This window comes from Maniola hyperantus, chromosome 2, assembly GCF_902806685.2.
Source record: "Maniola hyperantus chromosome 2, iAphHyp1.2, whole genome shotgun sequence".
In the NCBI taxonomy this organism is placed as follows: Eukaryota; Metazoa; Arthropoda; class Insecta; order Lepidoptera; family Nymphalidae; genus Maniola; species Maniola hyperantus.
In genome coordinates this window covers 5,418,590-5,434,939 of record NC_048537.1, presented here as the reverse complement: position 1 = coordinate 5,434,939, position 16,350 = coordinate 5,418,590, and the positions used below count along the sequence as shown (strand labels likewise).

The window sequence follows — 16,350 nt, the reverse complement described above, 5'->3', positions numbered from 1 at the left end:
TATTCCTTTCTCGCAAAATGAAAATTTGTATGAAACCGCACGAAGCTACTATGGCATTAGTAAGGTGTGACGTCAAAATGCTATATCGCTATCTCTGTCTAGTCAGAAATATTTAAATGCTTATAACTTTTTTGTTAATTGATCGATTTAATTAGTTTTTCAGTTTACGCCATTATTTTTATACTAGTCTAAATATATAATCTAAATATATAAAAGGAAAAGGTGACTGACTGACTGACTGACTGACTGATCTATCAACGCCCAGCTCAAACTACTGGACGGATCGGGCTGAAATTTGGCATGCAGATAGCTGTTATGACGTAGGCATCCGCTAAGAAAGGATTTTTGAAAATTCAACCCCTAAGGGGTGAAATAGGGGTTTAAAATTTTTGTAGTCCACGCGGACGAAGTCGCGAGCATAAACTAGTTTATAATAAAGTAATAAAAAAATTGGAGTCAAATACCCAATTGACATCGCGTGCATACTAGAGAACCTCGACTCGATTACTATTACGGCTCGTATGTGTACCCGGCTTAAGTAAATAATACAACTCACCCCATCTTTTAAGCTTTCAGGGCTCATCCACCGGACGGGCAGTAGGCCCTTGGTGCCTTTCCTATAGTAATCAGTCTCATAAATGTCTCTGGTCATGCCGAAGTCGCCCACCTTCACGGTGAGGTCGCCGGCAACCATGCAGTTGCGCGCCGCCAGGTCGCGGTGCACAAACTTCTTGGCCGACAGATAGGCCATGCCGTCCGCTATTTCTATAGCCATCTGAAAATAATAATAATCTTGTACCGACTTTGGCGAGTTTACGACGCGTGGGATAGGCAGAAGAGGAAATTGGTATTTAAAACGTGCAGCTGCACTATACTTTGTTAAGTTTCTACAATTGAAGGGCTGAATTAAGTTTAGACAACAGAGTGGCATTGATATGACTGTTTTTACTCTTAGGGTAGAACTCAAAAAGACCCTAACCCTAGAGGCAGAGATCTTCGTCCGCGTTTGGGATGAGCTCTAGTTACCTGCAGTATATTCTGCAGCGTGGGCGGCGCGTCGCCCCCCTTCTTGGGCAGCGACGAGTCGGCGTCGGGGCGGTGCGAGCGCAGGTACGTCTTGAGGTCGCCGCACTCCATCAGCTCCATGACCACGAGCGTGGGCTGGCCGTTGGACACCACGCCCAGCAGCCGCACTACGTGGAACGTGTCGAACGCTTTCATTACCGACGCCTCGTTCAAGAACTCGATGCGCTCCCTGTACGCAAATATAATCTCTAAATACTATACAGTATAGTGCAAAATCGCAAGCCATGTATAGTACGCGACAGGTCGAGAGGGCAATCGGGGAGGGAGCCCGGTGCGGGCGAGCGCGGGTGACGTGCGGGCGTACGGGCGGCCTTCCACCTCATGCCCCGATTGCCACCTCGACCTGTCGCAGACTAAGTCCCGCAAATTGCTATTGCGCTGGAACCATGTCTCATCAACATCGAAACGACGTCATTTTGACGTCACTAAAATGGCAGCCACGCGTATTAGTAATTTGCGGAACGTATATAGTATAGTGTGCTCAGGAACTTCATAACCTTGTTCGTCCTTCACTATTCTAATTCACAGAACCACAGTGAACGTTGGCATATTTATGTGATCGACATCCAATCTACTCGCACGAAACGTTTTTGCTCAACATTTCTGATACGAAAGGTATGGAATGCCCTCCCGGCATCCGTATTTCCTGCCAAGTATAACCTAAATACTTTCAAAGAAAGAGTGATTCATCACTGCTTTTGGTTCCTATCACCTGTAAGGAGAGCGTTGGGGAGCGCGCTAGGAAAGCTGCTCTTAATATTAAAGATGGCTCACCTGTCAGTGGCATGCTCATTGACAGTTTTCACAGCGCACCGAGTTTCCGGTTTGCCTTTTTCAATGTTCTTTGCGATACCTTCATACACCTGTAAATAAGTTAAGTTAGTATACTCTGGAAAAGTGCCTGTCTATCTGTCTGTCTGCTAACTTTTCACGGATAGGTATAGAGACAGCTTGCATCCTGGGGAAGGACATAAGCCACTTTTGGTCCCAGAAAGTCAAAGAGTTCCCAAGGGATTTTTAAAGAACCTAAATCCACATGAATGAAGTTGCGGCCTTCCATCTACTTGATACAGCTTGTATCCTGGAGACTACTTTACTGGACATAGACTACTTTTTAACCCCGAAAATCAAAGATTTCCCACAGGATTTTTAAGAACTTAAATCCACAGGGACAAAGTCGCGTACATCCATATCCACACTAATATGCGAAAGTGTGTCTGTCTGTCTGTGTGTTTGTCTGTCTGTCTGTCTGTCTGCTAGCTTTTCACGACCCATCCGTTTGACCGATTTTGACGTACAGAGATAGCTTGCATCCTGGGGAAGGACATAGGCTACTTTTTATCTCGGAAAAATCAAAGAATGCCCACGGGATTTTTAAATACCGAAACTCACGCGGACGAAGTTACGGGCATCACCTAGTCATCTATATAGAAAAGAGATCTGAACATACCATGCCGAAAGATCCTTGTCCAAGTTCGCGTATAAACTCGATGTTGCCGCGCGGCACCTCCCACTCGTCCGGCACGTACACGGTGGACACGTACTCCGGGTTGACGGTCGCGAACAGCTTGTTGGTCTCCGCCTGCGGCAGCAGCGCGCGCCGCGCGTACCAGAAGCCGCCCGCCGCCAGCGCCAGCAGCGCCAGGCAGCCGCCCACTATGCCCCACACCCACTCGTAGCTCAGTTCCGCCGTGCGCTCCTGTCCAACCAAAACTTTCTTGTAAATAAAATAAACTTATTTTTATTTATTTTATTTTATTGGTTTGCCAACAGATAATAATTGAGCACTGTATCATCATCATCATCATCAACCAATAGACGTCCACTGCTGGACAAAGATCTCTTGTAGGACTTCCACACGCCACGGTCTTGCGCCGCCTGGATCCAGCGGCTCCCTGCGATTCGTCTGATGTCGTCCGTCCAGGGGGGTCTTCCAACGCTGCGTCTTTTGGTGCGAGGTCGCCATTCCAGCACCTTGGGACCCCAACGTCTATCGGTTGTACGAACTATGTGCCCTGACCATTGCCACTTCAGCTTCGCAACCCGTTGAGCTATGTCGGTTACTCTGGTTCTCCTACGGATCTCCTTTTCTGATTCGATTACGTAGAGAAACTCCAAGCATAGCTCTCTCCATCACCCGCTGAGTGACTCTGAGCACTGTACTGTATGCAGGATGTTATTTTGAAAGTTGCCATTGAGGCGACATATTGATGCAAAACTGCAATAAATGTTTCTGCATGCTATCAAGAAATATACAAGGAACCCTTGTAGAATCGTCTTGTCGGAGGACTTGTCTGTCTGTCAAGAAAAGGGAATCAAAACCCATGACTTCCCGTTGACCTTTCACGGAGTAGTTTCCACCAGGTTGCGCACCGGCATGCTGTAGGACGCCCACGCGCCGCTGTGGGTGACGGGCGTGACGCTCACGGAGTAGTTGCCAGGCACCAGGTTGCGCACCGGCACATTGTAGGACTCACCGGTATGAAGACGTAGCGCACGGCGGCGTCCTTGCCCACGCCGCTGTGGGTGACGGGCGTGACGCTCACGGAGTAGTTGCCAGGCACCAGGTTGCGCGCCGGCACATTGTAGGACTCACCGGTATGAAGACGTAGCGCACGGCGGCGTCCTTGCCCACGCCGCTGAGGGTGACGGGCGTGACGCTCACGGAGTAGTTGCCAGGCACCAGGTTGCGCACCGGCACATTGTAGGACTCACCGGTATGAAGACGTAGCGCACGGCGGCGTCCTTGCCCACGCAGCTGAGGGTGACGGGCGTGACGCTCACGGAGTAGTTGCCAGGCACCAGGTTGCGCACCGGCACATTGTAGGACTCACCGGTATGAAGACGTAGCGCACGGCGGCGTCCTTGCCCACGCCGCTGTGGGTGACGGGCGTGACGCTCACGGAGTAGTTGCCAGGCACCAGGTTGCGCGCCGGCACATTGTAGGACTCACCGGTATGAAGACGTAGCGCACGGCGGCGTCCTTGCCCACGCCGCTGAGGGTGACGGGCGTGACGCTCACGGAGTAGTTGCCAGGCACCAGGTTGCGCACCGGCACATTGTAGGACTCACCGGTATGAAGACGTAGCGCACGGCGGCGTCCTTGCCCACGCAGCTGAGGGTGACGGGCGTGACGCTCACGGAGTAGTTGCCAGGCACCAGGTTGCGCACCGGCACATTGTAGGACTCACCGGTATGAAGACGTAGCGCACGGCGGCGTCCTTGCCCACGCCGCTGAGGGTGACGGGCGTGACGCTCACGGAGTAGTTGCCAGGCACCAGGTTGCGCACCGGCACATTGTAGGACTCACCGGTATGAAGACGTAGCGCACGGCGGCGTCCTTGCCCACGCCGCTGAGGGTGACGGGCGTGACGCTCACGGAGTAGTTGCCAGGCACCAGGTTGCGCACCGGCACATTGTAGGACTCACCGGTATGAAGACGTAGCGCACGGCGGCGTCCTTGCCCACGCCGCTGAGGGTGACGGGCGTGACGCTCACGGAGTAGTTGCCAGGCACCAGGTTGCGCACCGGCACATTGTAGGACTCACCGGTATGAAGACGTAGCGCACGGCGGCGTCCTTGCCCACGCCGCTGAGGGTGACGGGCGTGACGCTCACGGAGTAGTTGCCGGGCACCAGGTTGCGCACTGACACGCTGTGCCCCGAAGTCTCGTAGTCCTCTGCCGTGGTGCAACTTGATAGTAGACCCACATCCTGGACCAACCAACGTACTACTGTTATTGAGATCTAGAGCGTACTTTGACTTTGCTCAGACTTGACACGGGTCAAAACGAGACAACGTTATATCGCTGATATAAATCTACCGCGTTTTAACGGAAACTTAAGTCTGAACAAATACAGTATACAGAGTACACTCTATAGATCTCAGCCTCAGACACGGAAGGTACAATAATTTCAATGAATCAAAACGTGGAACATGTAACGTAAAGAAATGAGCATGCCATGAAACCACCTCCCAACTCACTCAACCCTACCTAATCTAACTCTATCTTGAGTTTATTGATTGAAATTTAAAATAGTGGTTTCAATTCAACAAAACTTGCTTTTTGAGAAACTTGTGTTGAAGACATGTTAGCTACAGTCTATTAGATTTTATCACCCCTCGATTGTTTTGTGCAATGTACCCAAGTGTTTTCATACTCAAGACTTCGTGACATATTTTGTTAAGTTATAAGTTACCTTTTTGCTATCGCCGACAAGTGACGCTTTTACTTTGTAAGCAACGACGAACCCGTTCGGGTCCTCTGGAGGTTGCCACGTCACATTTAATTCGGGTTGGGTTTTGTTCAAAACTGCGACGTTGAGATTTCTTACGACATCAGCATTTTCTGAAACAAGATCGTTGTTCAATAACGGTTCATATTCTAATATGGCAGCACACTAACTTGGAAGGAGTACGGCAGTCTATGAAACCTCTAATGCTTTACGCTGTCATCATCATCATCATATTCTACATCAACCGATAGACGTCCATAGCTGGACATGGGTCTCTTGTAGAGACTTCCACACGCCACGGTCTTGCGCCGATTTGATCACGTAGAGAAACTCCAAGCATAGCTCTCTCTACCGCTGAGTGACATTGCGCTTTCTTATGAGGCCCCGTCGATACCGATTAGGGATATATACTTAGTTTTCATCAAATTGCCATACTTCTTCCAGGTTAGCCTGCTTCCGTCTTTAAATTAAGATACAATCCGGGCATCAATCCCAGGCACACACCTCTTTTTGAGTCATGGGCGTTTACGCAGTTGAATATCACATGTTTCAGCGGTGATAAAAAAATATCGTGAAATCTCCATGCCCGAGAGTTCTCCATAATGTTCTCAAAGATGTGTCAAGACTCAAGTGTGCCAATCCGCACTTCACTAGCATGGTGAACTGTAACCTAAACTCTTCTTTTCATTCTGAGAGGTGACCTGTGGTCAGTAGTGTACCAGTGAAGGGTTGATTAAACAAAGTTAGTCTTAAGAGTGCATCACAGCTTATCAACAGGTGAAATCGCGTTTAAGGGTTAACTTGTCATTGAATAAAAAACTGCATGTTACACACCTCCTTCCTGCGTGCGAAAGGTGTAATGTGCGCTCGTGGAGCAGAACGTCGCCCTGTAGTCTTCCTCGGGCTCGTTCTCGTGCTTCTCGCGGCACGCCCAGATGTTGACGGTGTACCACGTGAAGTGGCGCATGTTCTCTACCCGCAGCGAGCGCGCGCTGCCCTCCAGGTCGTAGTAGAAACTCTTTACGTACTCTGTAAATATTTTATAGTTTTAGTGAGCAAACGAGCAGGCGGGTTAACCTATGTTAAGTGATAATTATTATCGCCGCCTATGAACAATGCTTTGCCGGCTTTCAGGATTTTGGTTACCCGCCCCTTGAATAACCCCATGTTAAAATCTAGTGGGAACACTGCCACAGTTTAGTATCACTTGCCTTGTGTCTATCATTATCTATTTATCACTACCTCTAAGAAGAGGAATGACAAAATATTTGAAATAAATTGAAATAAAAATTTGGCGAAAGCTTTTTTAGCCGAAGCTAAGGTGGCCGAAGCTGAAGATTTGGTCATACACTACAGTCAATTTTTAAAGTTTAGAGATTTCAGATTGTGTAGGCACAACAGAATCGGCCACAGTGTAACAAATAAATATAATGTTTAGAACAGTTGGTCTTGTTTAGGTCTCAACTCGAAACAGACGACGACTAATTCGATGGACAGATTTTTACGAACAAAAGGTATAGTCCGCGACAGGTTGAGATGTTGAGAGACCGAGTTAGCGCGGGAGCCGTGCGGGTGGGCGGGGTGTTCCTTCCCTGATTGCCATTTTGACCTGTCGCGTACTATACATAATACTTATTTGCTAATTTTATAAGAAACTGGTAATAAACGGTACTGGCGCCGCCACCGACACGTGCAATATTTTAACAGCCTATATAACGGCTATTTATGGTTACAAAAACCCCTACTCATGCTGATATAAAAATGCAAAAATAACAAAATATCAAGTAATTAACTGTTTTATAACTCTTTACACTATCAATAATACCATAGCACCGATTAAATGTGATAATAAAAATATATATACTCGAGAATATGAGATACTACAATATGGCATGCAATCTGTTCCCTTGCACTAAAATACCAGTAAGGCTAGAGACAAATGTAGCAGAAACTACGATGGCAAGTGATGATGCAACCTAAGCGCTAAGAGATGCCTATTCACTGTTGAGCTATATTAAAAGTGAGTATACTTAGTCTATGTTATAGAGAACACGCAAAATTTATTTCTATATTTATTTATTTAGAAATCTTTATTGCACACACACATAAACAGGAAAACAATACAGAAGGAACAGAAGAAACTATACAAAGGGTGCAAGGGCGGCCTTATTGCTACAGCAATCTCTTACAGGTAATCTTCAAAATCTCAAGTTTCTAGAGGCAGCGGTCTCATTAGGTAAACACCATATCTGCGTAGTCGAGAAGCCCAAAAACGACGTCAAGTGCAAAATTACGCTATATTTATCCGTAGCCTTATTGGACAGCTCAAACTTTAAAGGATGTAAGGGAAGATAGCTATGTAACCTGAAGAATGGTCCTTAATGATGCAAGCTTTAACATGACGGCGACTGCATTTGGCTGAAAGTGTAACGTAATATGAAGCTGAAGCTAGATAATTTCCTAATAAGGGAAATATTTATATGAACCGATTTGTTGATGGATCTAAAGAAATAAAAAATAGTTATAGATCTACTTTACAAGCTCGTTTGAAATAAATATAAAGACAAAATAAAAGATAAAATAGCGTTAAGCTGTGGTCACAAAAAGCACTAATTAGGAATAACAATTGCTAGCGCCATAAAACATGATGGACAATTGGCGCTATCTTCGTTTTCTGGCGAATTTGGTTCTTTTTAGGGTTCCGTACCTCAAAAGGAAAAACGGAACCCTTATAGGATCACTTTGTTGTCTGTCTGTCTGTCAAGAAACCTACAGGGTACTTCCCGTTGACCTAGAATCATGAAATTTGGCAGGTAGGTAGATCTTATAGCTGACATTTGGGGAAAAATCTGAAAACCGCAAATTTAGATCACACAAAAAAAAATTGTGGTCATGAACTAATAATTAGTATTTTCAACTTTCGAAGTGAGTGACTATATCAAGTGGGATATCATATGAAAGGTCTTCACCTGTACATTCTAAAACAGATTTTTATTTATTTTTACGCATCATAGTTTTTGAATTATCGTGCAAAATGTCGAAAAAATACGACTGTAGTACGGAACCCTCATTGCGCGAGCCTGACTCGCACTTGGCCGGTTTTTGTTATACTATGAAACAATTCAGTTCGATTAACGCCCATTTTGACCATCATTATTTAGGGATCCGGAAAACCCGCATGTATGAGGGATTCCGGCAACGCTTAGGGTTAGGAAGGTGACGGAGTCAGGTACTCACTTCCTTGGGTGACGTTGGTGAAGTTGCTGCCGAAGAGAGGCGTGTGTGCCGAGCTCAGGATGACCAGCATGCTGTTGACGCTCACGTCGATGGAGCGGCGGATGCGGCTCGCGGCCGACTCGCCCGACGATGACTCGTTGATCACGGGTTTCTTCACGTACACCTGTTGTAAAATACGAAAAATTACCATATACCTTTTTAAATTGAAATTACATAAGGAAACTACGTCTGTTCTACCACTTCAAATTGGGTAACTTAGTATAACACCGAAAGGTAACCTACAGATGCTGTATATTGCCGAACATCTAGTCAACAAAAGATTGCAAGTAGATTTTTAATACAAAAAAGACATCACAGACATCAGCTATCACAGACGTCGCTTTTTACATGCTGTCCTCTTCTCGCAGTGGTTCAGTGCCCGCGCTGTTCTCCCAGCACCGCAATCAAGGTTCACGAACGCTAGCTATCAGTAGTAGTTAGTAGTTGCAACGCTAGGTAAATACTAGGCACTATTATAGCTCACCAAGTTCTGCACGGCGTTCTCGAAGTCGATGCTCTCGATGCGCTCCTGCTCGGCGACGGAGCCGAAGCGCGTGGCGGGGCGCGCGTCGTCGCGGCACACGCACTGCTCGCCCTTCACGTCGCCCGTCAGGTTTGTCTCCTTCTTCTCAGTGCCTGCGCTGCTCTCCTCGCCGCGGACCGCGATCAAGTTCACAAGCGCACTCGCTGCAGAAACAACATACTCGTACATATAATGGACGAGAGATAAAATCCAGAAAATGGCAGCAGCCATCTCCAATTGACCCAGAACAGTTGGTATCATAAAGAGATCTGACCTTGAATCTGTGCAGTTATCGGTTTTTTTGGTGTTAGAAAGTAAGGCACGACGTCGAGGTGTCAGGCAACTTTTCGTTTCGGGCGTAATTTTAAAGAAAAGTACCTAGGCGAAGTATCTAGGCGCAGTAATCCATTCCACTGTCGCGCTTTTTGGGAAACCTTTATTCTTTACTAGCTTATGTTCGCGACTTAATCCGCGTGGACTACATAAACTTCAAACCGATAATCGATGATTGTTACAAATTTTTTAGGGTCTAACTTAATTACTTGCTAGCTAATAAAATTAACAAGAAACAAAATTTAAAGTTGCATTATCATTTATCATCCAATTCCAACCTAGTAGGTACGTTTACAATTTCAAGCCTAGACATCAGAAAGTTAGTTAAAAAACGATAGCATTGTATAGAACAAACAGAAAAACAAATAAACAAAGAGACTGACAAGAAAGCGAGTTAATAAAAACATGTTAAAAGAATACATACGATTGTTGCAGTAGTTGACGCTGAGCGCGAGTATCTTGGGGCGGTTGTAGTGGTTGGCCTGCACCTCCACGTGGTAGAAGGCGATGGTGCCGTTGGGCATGGCCGGCGACTGCCACTTCACGGTGGCGGCGTGCTGCTCCAGCGACTCCACCGTGAGCCCGAGCGGCGGACTGGGAGCTGCAAGCATTCATTCCACATTTGCAAGCTGTATCGTAGTCATTTTACGAGCAGCTAAACGATGGACCTTTCAGTGCTCCTATTTCTTGCCACATATATACAATCTTCAAGAGTGAACTAGTAAATATAGTAAAATTATGAATAAGTACATGAAAGTTTTTCGGGCGACGTCGCTGATCGGTATACATCGCAACGCCGTTTGACATTATTGAAATGGGTCACAGGGCTCACACCCATCACACCGGCCACTATTGCCGTCAAGGATGACATGAAAATAGTGGTGTTGGATATAGCAAGGGTGGCATAGAACAGGTCAGTGGGAACTCACATTTGGGCAGCGTCTTGAAGTATATGATGGGGCTCTGCGCACCGCGCCTGTCCTGCTGCGTGGTGTAGGTCTTGACGTAGGCCGCGTAGCGCGTGAAGGGCGTGAGCTTGGTGAGCGGGTAGAACAGCGGCTGAGCATTGCTGCACGAGCTCTCCAGGAGCGCCTTCTTGTCCTTGGCGGGCGGCGGCGTGCTGGCCGTGCCGTTCAGCACCTCCTCCATCGTCTTGTCGCGGACGTTCCATCTGAAAGTGTCTACTGTACATAAAATGCACATTTCAAAAATATGCTAAGCTCTAATTACACTTAAGGCTACAAAAAATCTACAGTTTTTGGAGTTGGTAAGCCAGTGGTGTCGTAGACGTAGACAAGTAATAATTTGTTGCTAATGTAAAAAACTGTTGGTAATGATTAATCTGAACTGACTCCTTTGAATACCTTTTCGACAACAGATTGTACGTAATATGTCCACATGACCGCAACTCTTATTGAACAATGATCGCGCTGTCGTGAATGCAGTGCTGTGAAGATCGCCAGGTCCTGCTGCAGTTGGAGCACCTGCACGCGTTACATCTCGTAGCCTGTGGAACACTTACGTGTCGGAGCAAGCGTCGCGCTGGCCGTACAGCGTGACGTTGTGGTCGGCCGCCATGAAGTAGATGGAGAAGCCGAGCAGCTTGCGCATGTCGTCGATGCAGTACATGTTCCACGTGAGAATCACCAAGTCCTGCCGCAGCTCGTGCACCTTCAAGTGTAACATCTCCTCGTAACCTGTGGTATAAATGCACTCTTGGGACGCACGTTTCGAATAAGGGTTACTAAGGGTCGGCGGTAACAGTCTTCGTTAGAGCAATATTAGAACAGTGCGGCAGCTGAATATAACGACTGTACGGACTGAGGAATAAGTTTTTATTTGGTTTAATTCGACCATTAGTCTCATATTAGATATATTCATCGATGTAATGTGCGCGGTTGCAGTGCTGTCGCATCTCGCCACGGCAAGGGATATACACGCAACGCGATGCGAAATTCACAAAGATAAAAGGTATAAAAGCAAAGCTTCGGCATAGCTAGGCAGGCCTCGGATTGCCTTTGGCATCCCTTGGAATGTTTTAGCAGCCTTCGGCATGCTAAAGCAAGGTAGGGGCGCATGGCAGCGCCCACACCCCCGTGTCATCATAAGCGTCCTTCATAATCACCGCCGCGGCTTGACTAAGGACGTCGCGGCATGCCAAAGGATACCGCGGCATGAGTAACGATATCACGGCATAATTGTCGTCAGTATGCGCTTGCATGTAGTGTTGCAGAAGGATCCCCTGCCGTGTCTGCCGCCAGTGGGCGCTGGCCCTTATTTATAAATTCAAATCACTTGGTTTAATTTATTTTATTGAAGAGAAGAAAATGCTAACACATTACTATGCTCTGGTGTGTCGTGACGCTACAGAAGACGGTCGAAGTCATTAAAGTTATAGTAGAATATAATTTATTCGACTTGTACCTACTGATGTGCTTGATGTACTGACATGCATATTAGTGTTGTGATGCTCCGACTGGTCGATCGTCAGGCCAAATTACGCTGCAACGTATCACGACACATCAACGAATAAGGGGTAAGGCACACCGGCAGAAGTAATTACTCAAATAAAGGCGCACACAAGCGCGGCTCACGTAAGTACTCCGTGTTTTGTTTTCAGTATACTAATTTCAAAGTGTAAAAAGCTTGATTTTAAATTATTATCAATAAAACTGTACTCTACTCCACTCAGAGACAAATTTTATAATTTTACATTTTCAAAAGTAAATATAGAATTGTCAAGTTTAGCTCAGCTTTTAGATTAGATCGTCCCGAACTACTTACACGTATGTTACTTACAAGAAGCCTGGTCGCCGTTGTTGTCTCGCGACACCTCGGTCTCGCTGAAAGTGGAGATCGGATCGAGGGTCATGTTTTTGAGCTCCTCAATGTTTTTATAGCAAAGCTTCGGGTTGAAGTGTACGAATAGTTTGCCTCTCTCGACGGTTATAGGGCCATGATTCGACCAGTTCCATAGCAGTTCGAGATTCGGATTGTTGAATATGTACAGGCTCTGCCCTCTAGAACCAAGAAACATTGCAGTTAGGTTTTACTTCCTCGTTGAATTTTTTTAAAATATGTTACATATGTTTTAAATATGTTATATGGTATGTTTGTTTATGAATGTTAATATGTATGGTATGTTTACGAATGTTAATGTCTGAGATCTCGCGCACCTCGCCCAGAGACTGCTCCAGCACGGCCATCGTGTTGCTCAATATAGATAGGTAGGTAGTGTGGACATTACAGACTCACTTGTTGTCGGTCTCGCGGCCGCCGATGGTGCGCAGGCTGCGCAGGAACATGAGCGACACGAGCGGGTAGGAACGCACCACGCGCAGGCTGCCCGAGATCTCGCGCACCTCGCCCAGAGACTGCTCCAGCACGGCCATCGTGTTGCCTGCCAACAATAATCATAATAATTATATTATTGTTCTTTACGAGCTTGTGGCAGAGCGTTGACACTTGCCAGTCGCGACCGTATTATACCATTGGAAATGGAATGCAGATAGCAAGCGCCCCTTTCTAAAACAGACAGACAGACAGACAGACAACAAAGTGATCCTATAAGGGTTCCGTTTTTCCTTTTGAGGTACGGAACCCTAAAAAAACAAAAATGCACTAAGTTCTTAAATCGAGCAACTGAAGATTGAAACAAAAATCGTTTCAAACAATGTTACTCACCACCGCCGGTCCGAAGAGAGATATCCAGCGTGCCTTTGACATGGGTGCAGCCGCGGAACAGTTCCGCAGAGGTGATGGAGTAGATCTTGCCGCCCGAGCACTCCTGGTTGCAGCCCCTGTTCGGACACCGCTGGCATGTGGAGTTGTATCTGCTGCCGACCTGACCAACAAACCAATCAATTAAATCCACACTTACATACAAATATCACAGTTAAAATAGACATTTCATACAGTCGGCCAACGGAGACATCTAGGATTTTCTTTATCCATTTTATTGCACAACCTGCCAGTCTATTTTAGGAGGGTATGAGAGGCGCGTAGTTTTTTGTTCATAAGACGATCCGCGGTAGTTTTTAACACTTAAATTACATCATATGTACATAGATGCCTCAGCTACATTCAGATGTAGATAGGAATACGAACTAAGCTTTCACATTTCCACAGCAGTTTAGGTGAAATGTGGATCTTTTAATGTTCTTACGCGGTATTTTGTCGCCGAGACAGAGGTGACTGACGTCGACAGTCACCCCTGACCTGTCACCGTCTACAATAAGCCGCTCGTCTGTAAGCAAACCTACCTCAATATATCCGCTGGGACAGAAGTAGACGCAGGACCGGTTGAACAGCAGCTTGTAGGCAGGTATGGTGGGAGCGCGTTCGGCCGCGTCCGCGAAGTCATTCTGCGGCGGCGGCGTGGAGCGGCACTCCTGCTCTGTGACGCAACGTCTTGATAGCTGCGTACAGAATCATAAGGTTACAATCATACAGTTCTTGCAAGTCACGAAGGCGAGTGAACTTTACTTGTGGTTACGTCGTTTAGTGCTTTTCGAGCTGAATTGCACTTTTTAGGGTCGTAAAAAGAATCGCTTTTTATTTAAACGTCTTTGCGGAGTGAGCCTTCAGTATCTAAAAGGTAATATTGAGTATTCTGTCCGCGACGACGCGCGACGTCGCGTTGCTCACTAGGATGGGCACATATCTGAACTGTGAACTGAAGTTTTTAGGATTTGTGACAACTGACAAAGGTATTGATGCAAAGATCGATTTCACTAAGTAGGTATGGTAAATAGTATATGATACATGATACTATACTTACATAATGAGAAAATGTTAAATACGTTGGTAGTGTAACAAATTATAACTATCAAGTATTGACCTCATGTCCGCTACAGACCGTCCGCGTCGTGCTAAAGAGCAATCCATCAACCAGTACGACAGGCACATATAGTAGTACATAGTAATAGTATCTAGTAGTAATTAGGTACAGGTAATTTACCTACGTATGTCTCTACGTAAGAGATGGCGCCAGCTAGAAAACAGGTAATTAATACGAACTTCACACAATAGGGTACATGACTTTTATAAATCGTTCGTCTGTAGTTTTCAGTCTATTATTGGGTGACTTGCGAAAACATACTAACACGATTTTCTGATTTCAAGATGACGTAGTAGACTCTAACTGAGATATTCGTCTTCTGAAGAGCCTAGTTCACATTTATGGTAGTACACTAAGTTGTGCGTGTTGCGGCCAAGGAAGAGTTAACCCCACGCGCCCGCCCCCTTCGCGTTCGCCAATATTATCAGAATTCAGAAATTGTCAGTCAGAAAACTTGGTGTCGAATTCAATTCAAAAACGGACGTCGGACCCGGCAAAATTCTGAGTCTGGGGGACTCGTCAAAACGGATGAGCAGGGCCTGCCGGTGTGCGTCAGAGCTTTTTCTGCCTACAAAACCGGAAATATAGCGTAAGGTAATAAAACAGCCATTAAATAGGTAAGTACCTCATAGGTATTGGCGGGGCATCTGTCCACGCAGGTGCGCTTGTCGTCGTAGCCGAGGGAGAAGTTGGCGCAGACGTGGCAGTCGCTGGGCGAGGGCCCGTCGCAGCCGCCCAGGCAAGTGTGGTGGCAGCACTTGCCGTCCGACATACATGCTCGACCGTTGCATTTCGTTGGACAATCTGGGGACAACATGCCCAAATTGTAGGTGTGTTTTATAAAGTTCACCAGATAAATGTATTGAGGTCTAAATTAACTACTCAAGTCAATGAATTTATACAAACAAACAAAAAACGGACCGGATTCACCTCCTTTTTGGGAGTCGGTTAAAAATCATATAAATCAATCAATCCTCAAGTGTTTAATAGTTTGATTGATCAAGAAGTTCTTTTACCTTTTTTCTGACAATGTTTGTCGTCCCAGCACAGCAGACGGCCTGTGAAGTCTGCTGGGCATTGGAACTGGATCTGCCTGTGGTCTTCCATCCGACTCTGCGCGTTCGGACATAAACCGCAAAGCCGCGTGTCGTAGTTGGACTGTAACAAACACCAGTGGTTTTAAATAGATTACAACTTTGATAAAGCCTAGTTTACATGAGCTTAGCACTTGTAAATTAGAAACTGCGACTCTATAAAATAAATCGATCACTTGCACTTGTCTTACAGTGCAATGCAATGCACAGATCAAAGTCTGCACGTACAGACTTTGATCTCCTATGGATACCTAACTATCTATTGCAATTTAGTCAACTGATATTTAAGCTGGGCATACAATACACTTCTCAGTTATTTCTAGGGTTCCGTACCCGAAGGGTGCCAACGGGACCCTATTACTAGGACTCCGCTCGTCCGTCCGTTCGTCCGTCTGTGTCAGCGGACTGTATCTTGTGAACCATAATAGGAAGAGATAGATAGACAGATAGAAATACTTTATTGCACACAAAAAATATTACATAACATGACCAAAAACAAAGAAACTAAAACTAAAATATAATTGTATGCAAAGGCGGCCTTATTGCTCACAGCAATCACTACCATGCAACCTTTGGTGAAAGGAGATACTAGGTGTGTTAGAGAGTAGAGACCTTAATTTTCACGAAATGTGTATTTCTATTGCCGCTATGACAACAAATACTAAACGATTCTTACGGCCACGTAAACAAAGTGTTATTTTTTGTACGATGGTACGGATTACGGAATCCTTCTTGTCTAAGTCCAACTCGCACTTGAACGATTTTTTCGTGAAACTACAGCGTTTTTTCGTTCTCGAAACGTGAACACGCCAACACGGAACAGCTCAAATCGTCCACGTTGCTAATATTCTGGAGTTGGACGGAGACGCGGAGTGTTTCAGTCAGGTTCGCGAACACAAGATACTAAAGCTTTAGGGGTGTATTGCATAACGCATTGCAGCATACTGCATGTTTTCATAGGTA

At 46.0% G+C, this 16,350-nt stretch overlaps 1 protein-coding gene across 3 annotated transcripts in view; it reads right to left on the bottom strand.

Moving 5' to 3' along the window:
- Nucleotides 1–16,350, bottom strand: part of LOC117988881 (insulin-like receptor) — a 96,802-nt gene that overhangs the window by 9,305 nt on the left and 71,147 nt on the right. For 2 of the 3 annotated variants that reach the window (XM_069502493.1, XM_069502503.1), the window contains exons 6-24: nt 15,310–15,451; nt 14,919–15,097; nt 13,716–13,871; nt 13,138–13,297; nt 12,709–12,853; nt 12,253–12,473; nt 10,976–11,150; nt 10,383–10,624; nt 9,878–10,054; nt 9,082–9,284; nt 8,559–8,721; nt 7,686–7,739; nt 6,156–6,350; nt 5,286–5,434; nt 4,635–4,799; nt 2,537–2,785; nt 1,861–1,949; nt 1,027–1,255; nt 557–775 (exon numbers count right to left, since the gene is read on the bottom strand). In XM_069502493.1, the coding sequence (XP_069358594.1) occupies nt 557–775; nt 1,027–1,255; nt 1,861–1,949; nt 2,537–2,785; nt 4,635–4,799; nt 5,286–5,434; nt 6,156–6,350; nt 7,686–7,739; nt 8,559–8,721; nt 9,082–9,284; nt 9,878–10,054; nt 10,383–10,624; nt 10,976–11,150; nt 12,253–12,473; nt 12,709–12,853; nt 13,138–13,297; nt 13,716–13,871; nt 14,919–15,097; nt 15,310–15,451 (3,312 nt within the window). The remainder of the gene's footprint in view (nt 1–556; nt 776–1,026; nt 1,256–1,860; nt 1,950–2,536; nt 2,786–4,634; nt 4,800–5,285; nt 5,435–6,155; nt 6,351–7,685; nt 7,740–8,558; nt 8,722–9,081; nt 9,285–9,877; nt 10,055–10,382; nt 10,625–10,975; nt 11,151–12,252; nt 12,474–12,708; nt 12,854–13,137; nt 13,298–13,715; nt 13,872–14,918; nt 15,098–15,309; nt 15,452–16,350) is intronic. The other variant, XM_069502497.1, reaches the window with a different exon arrangement.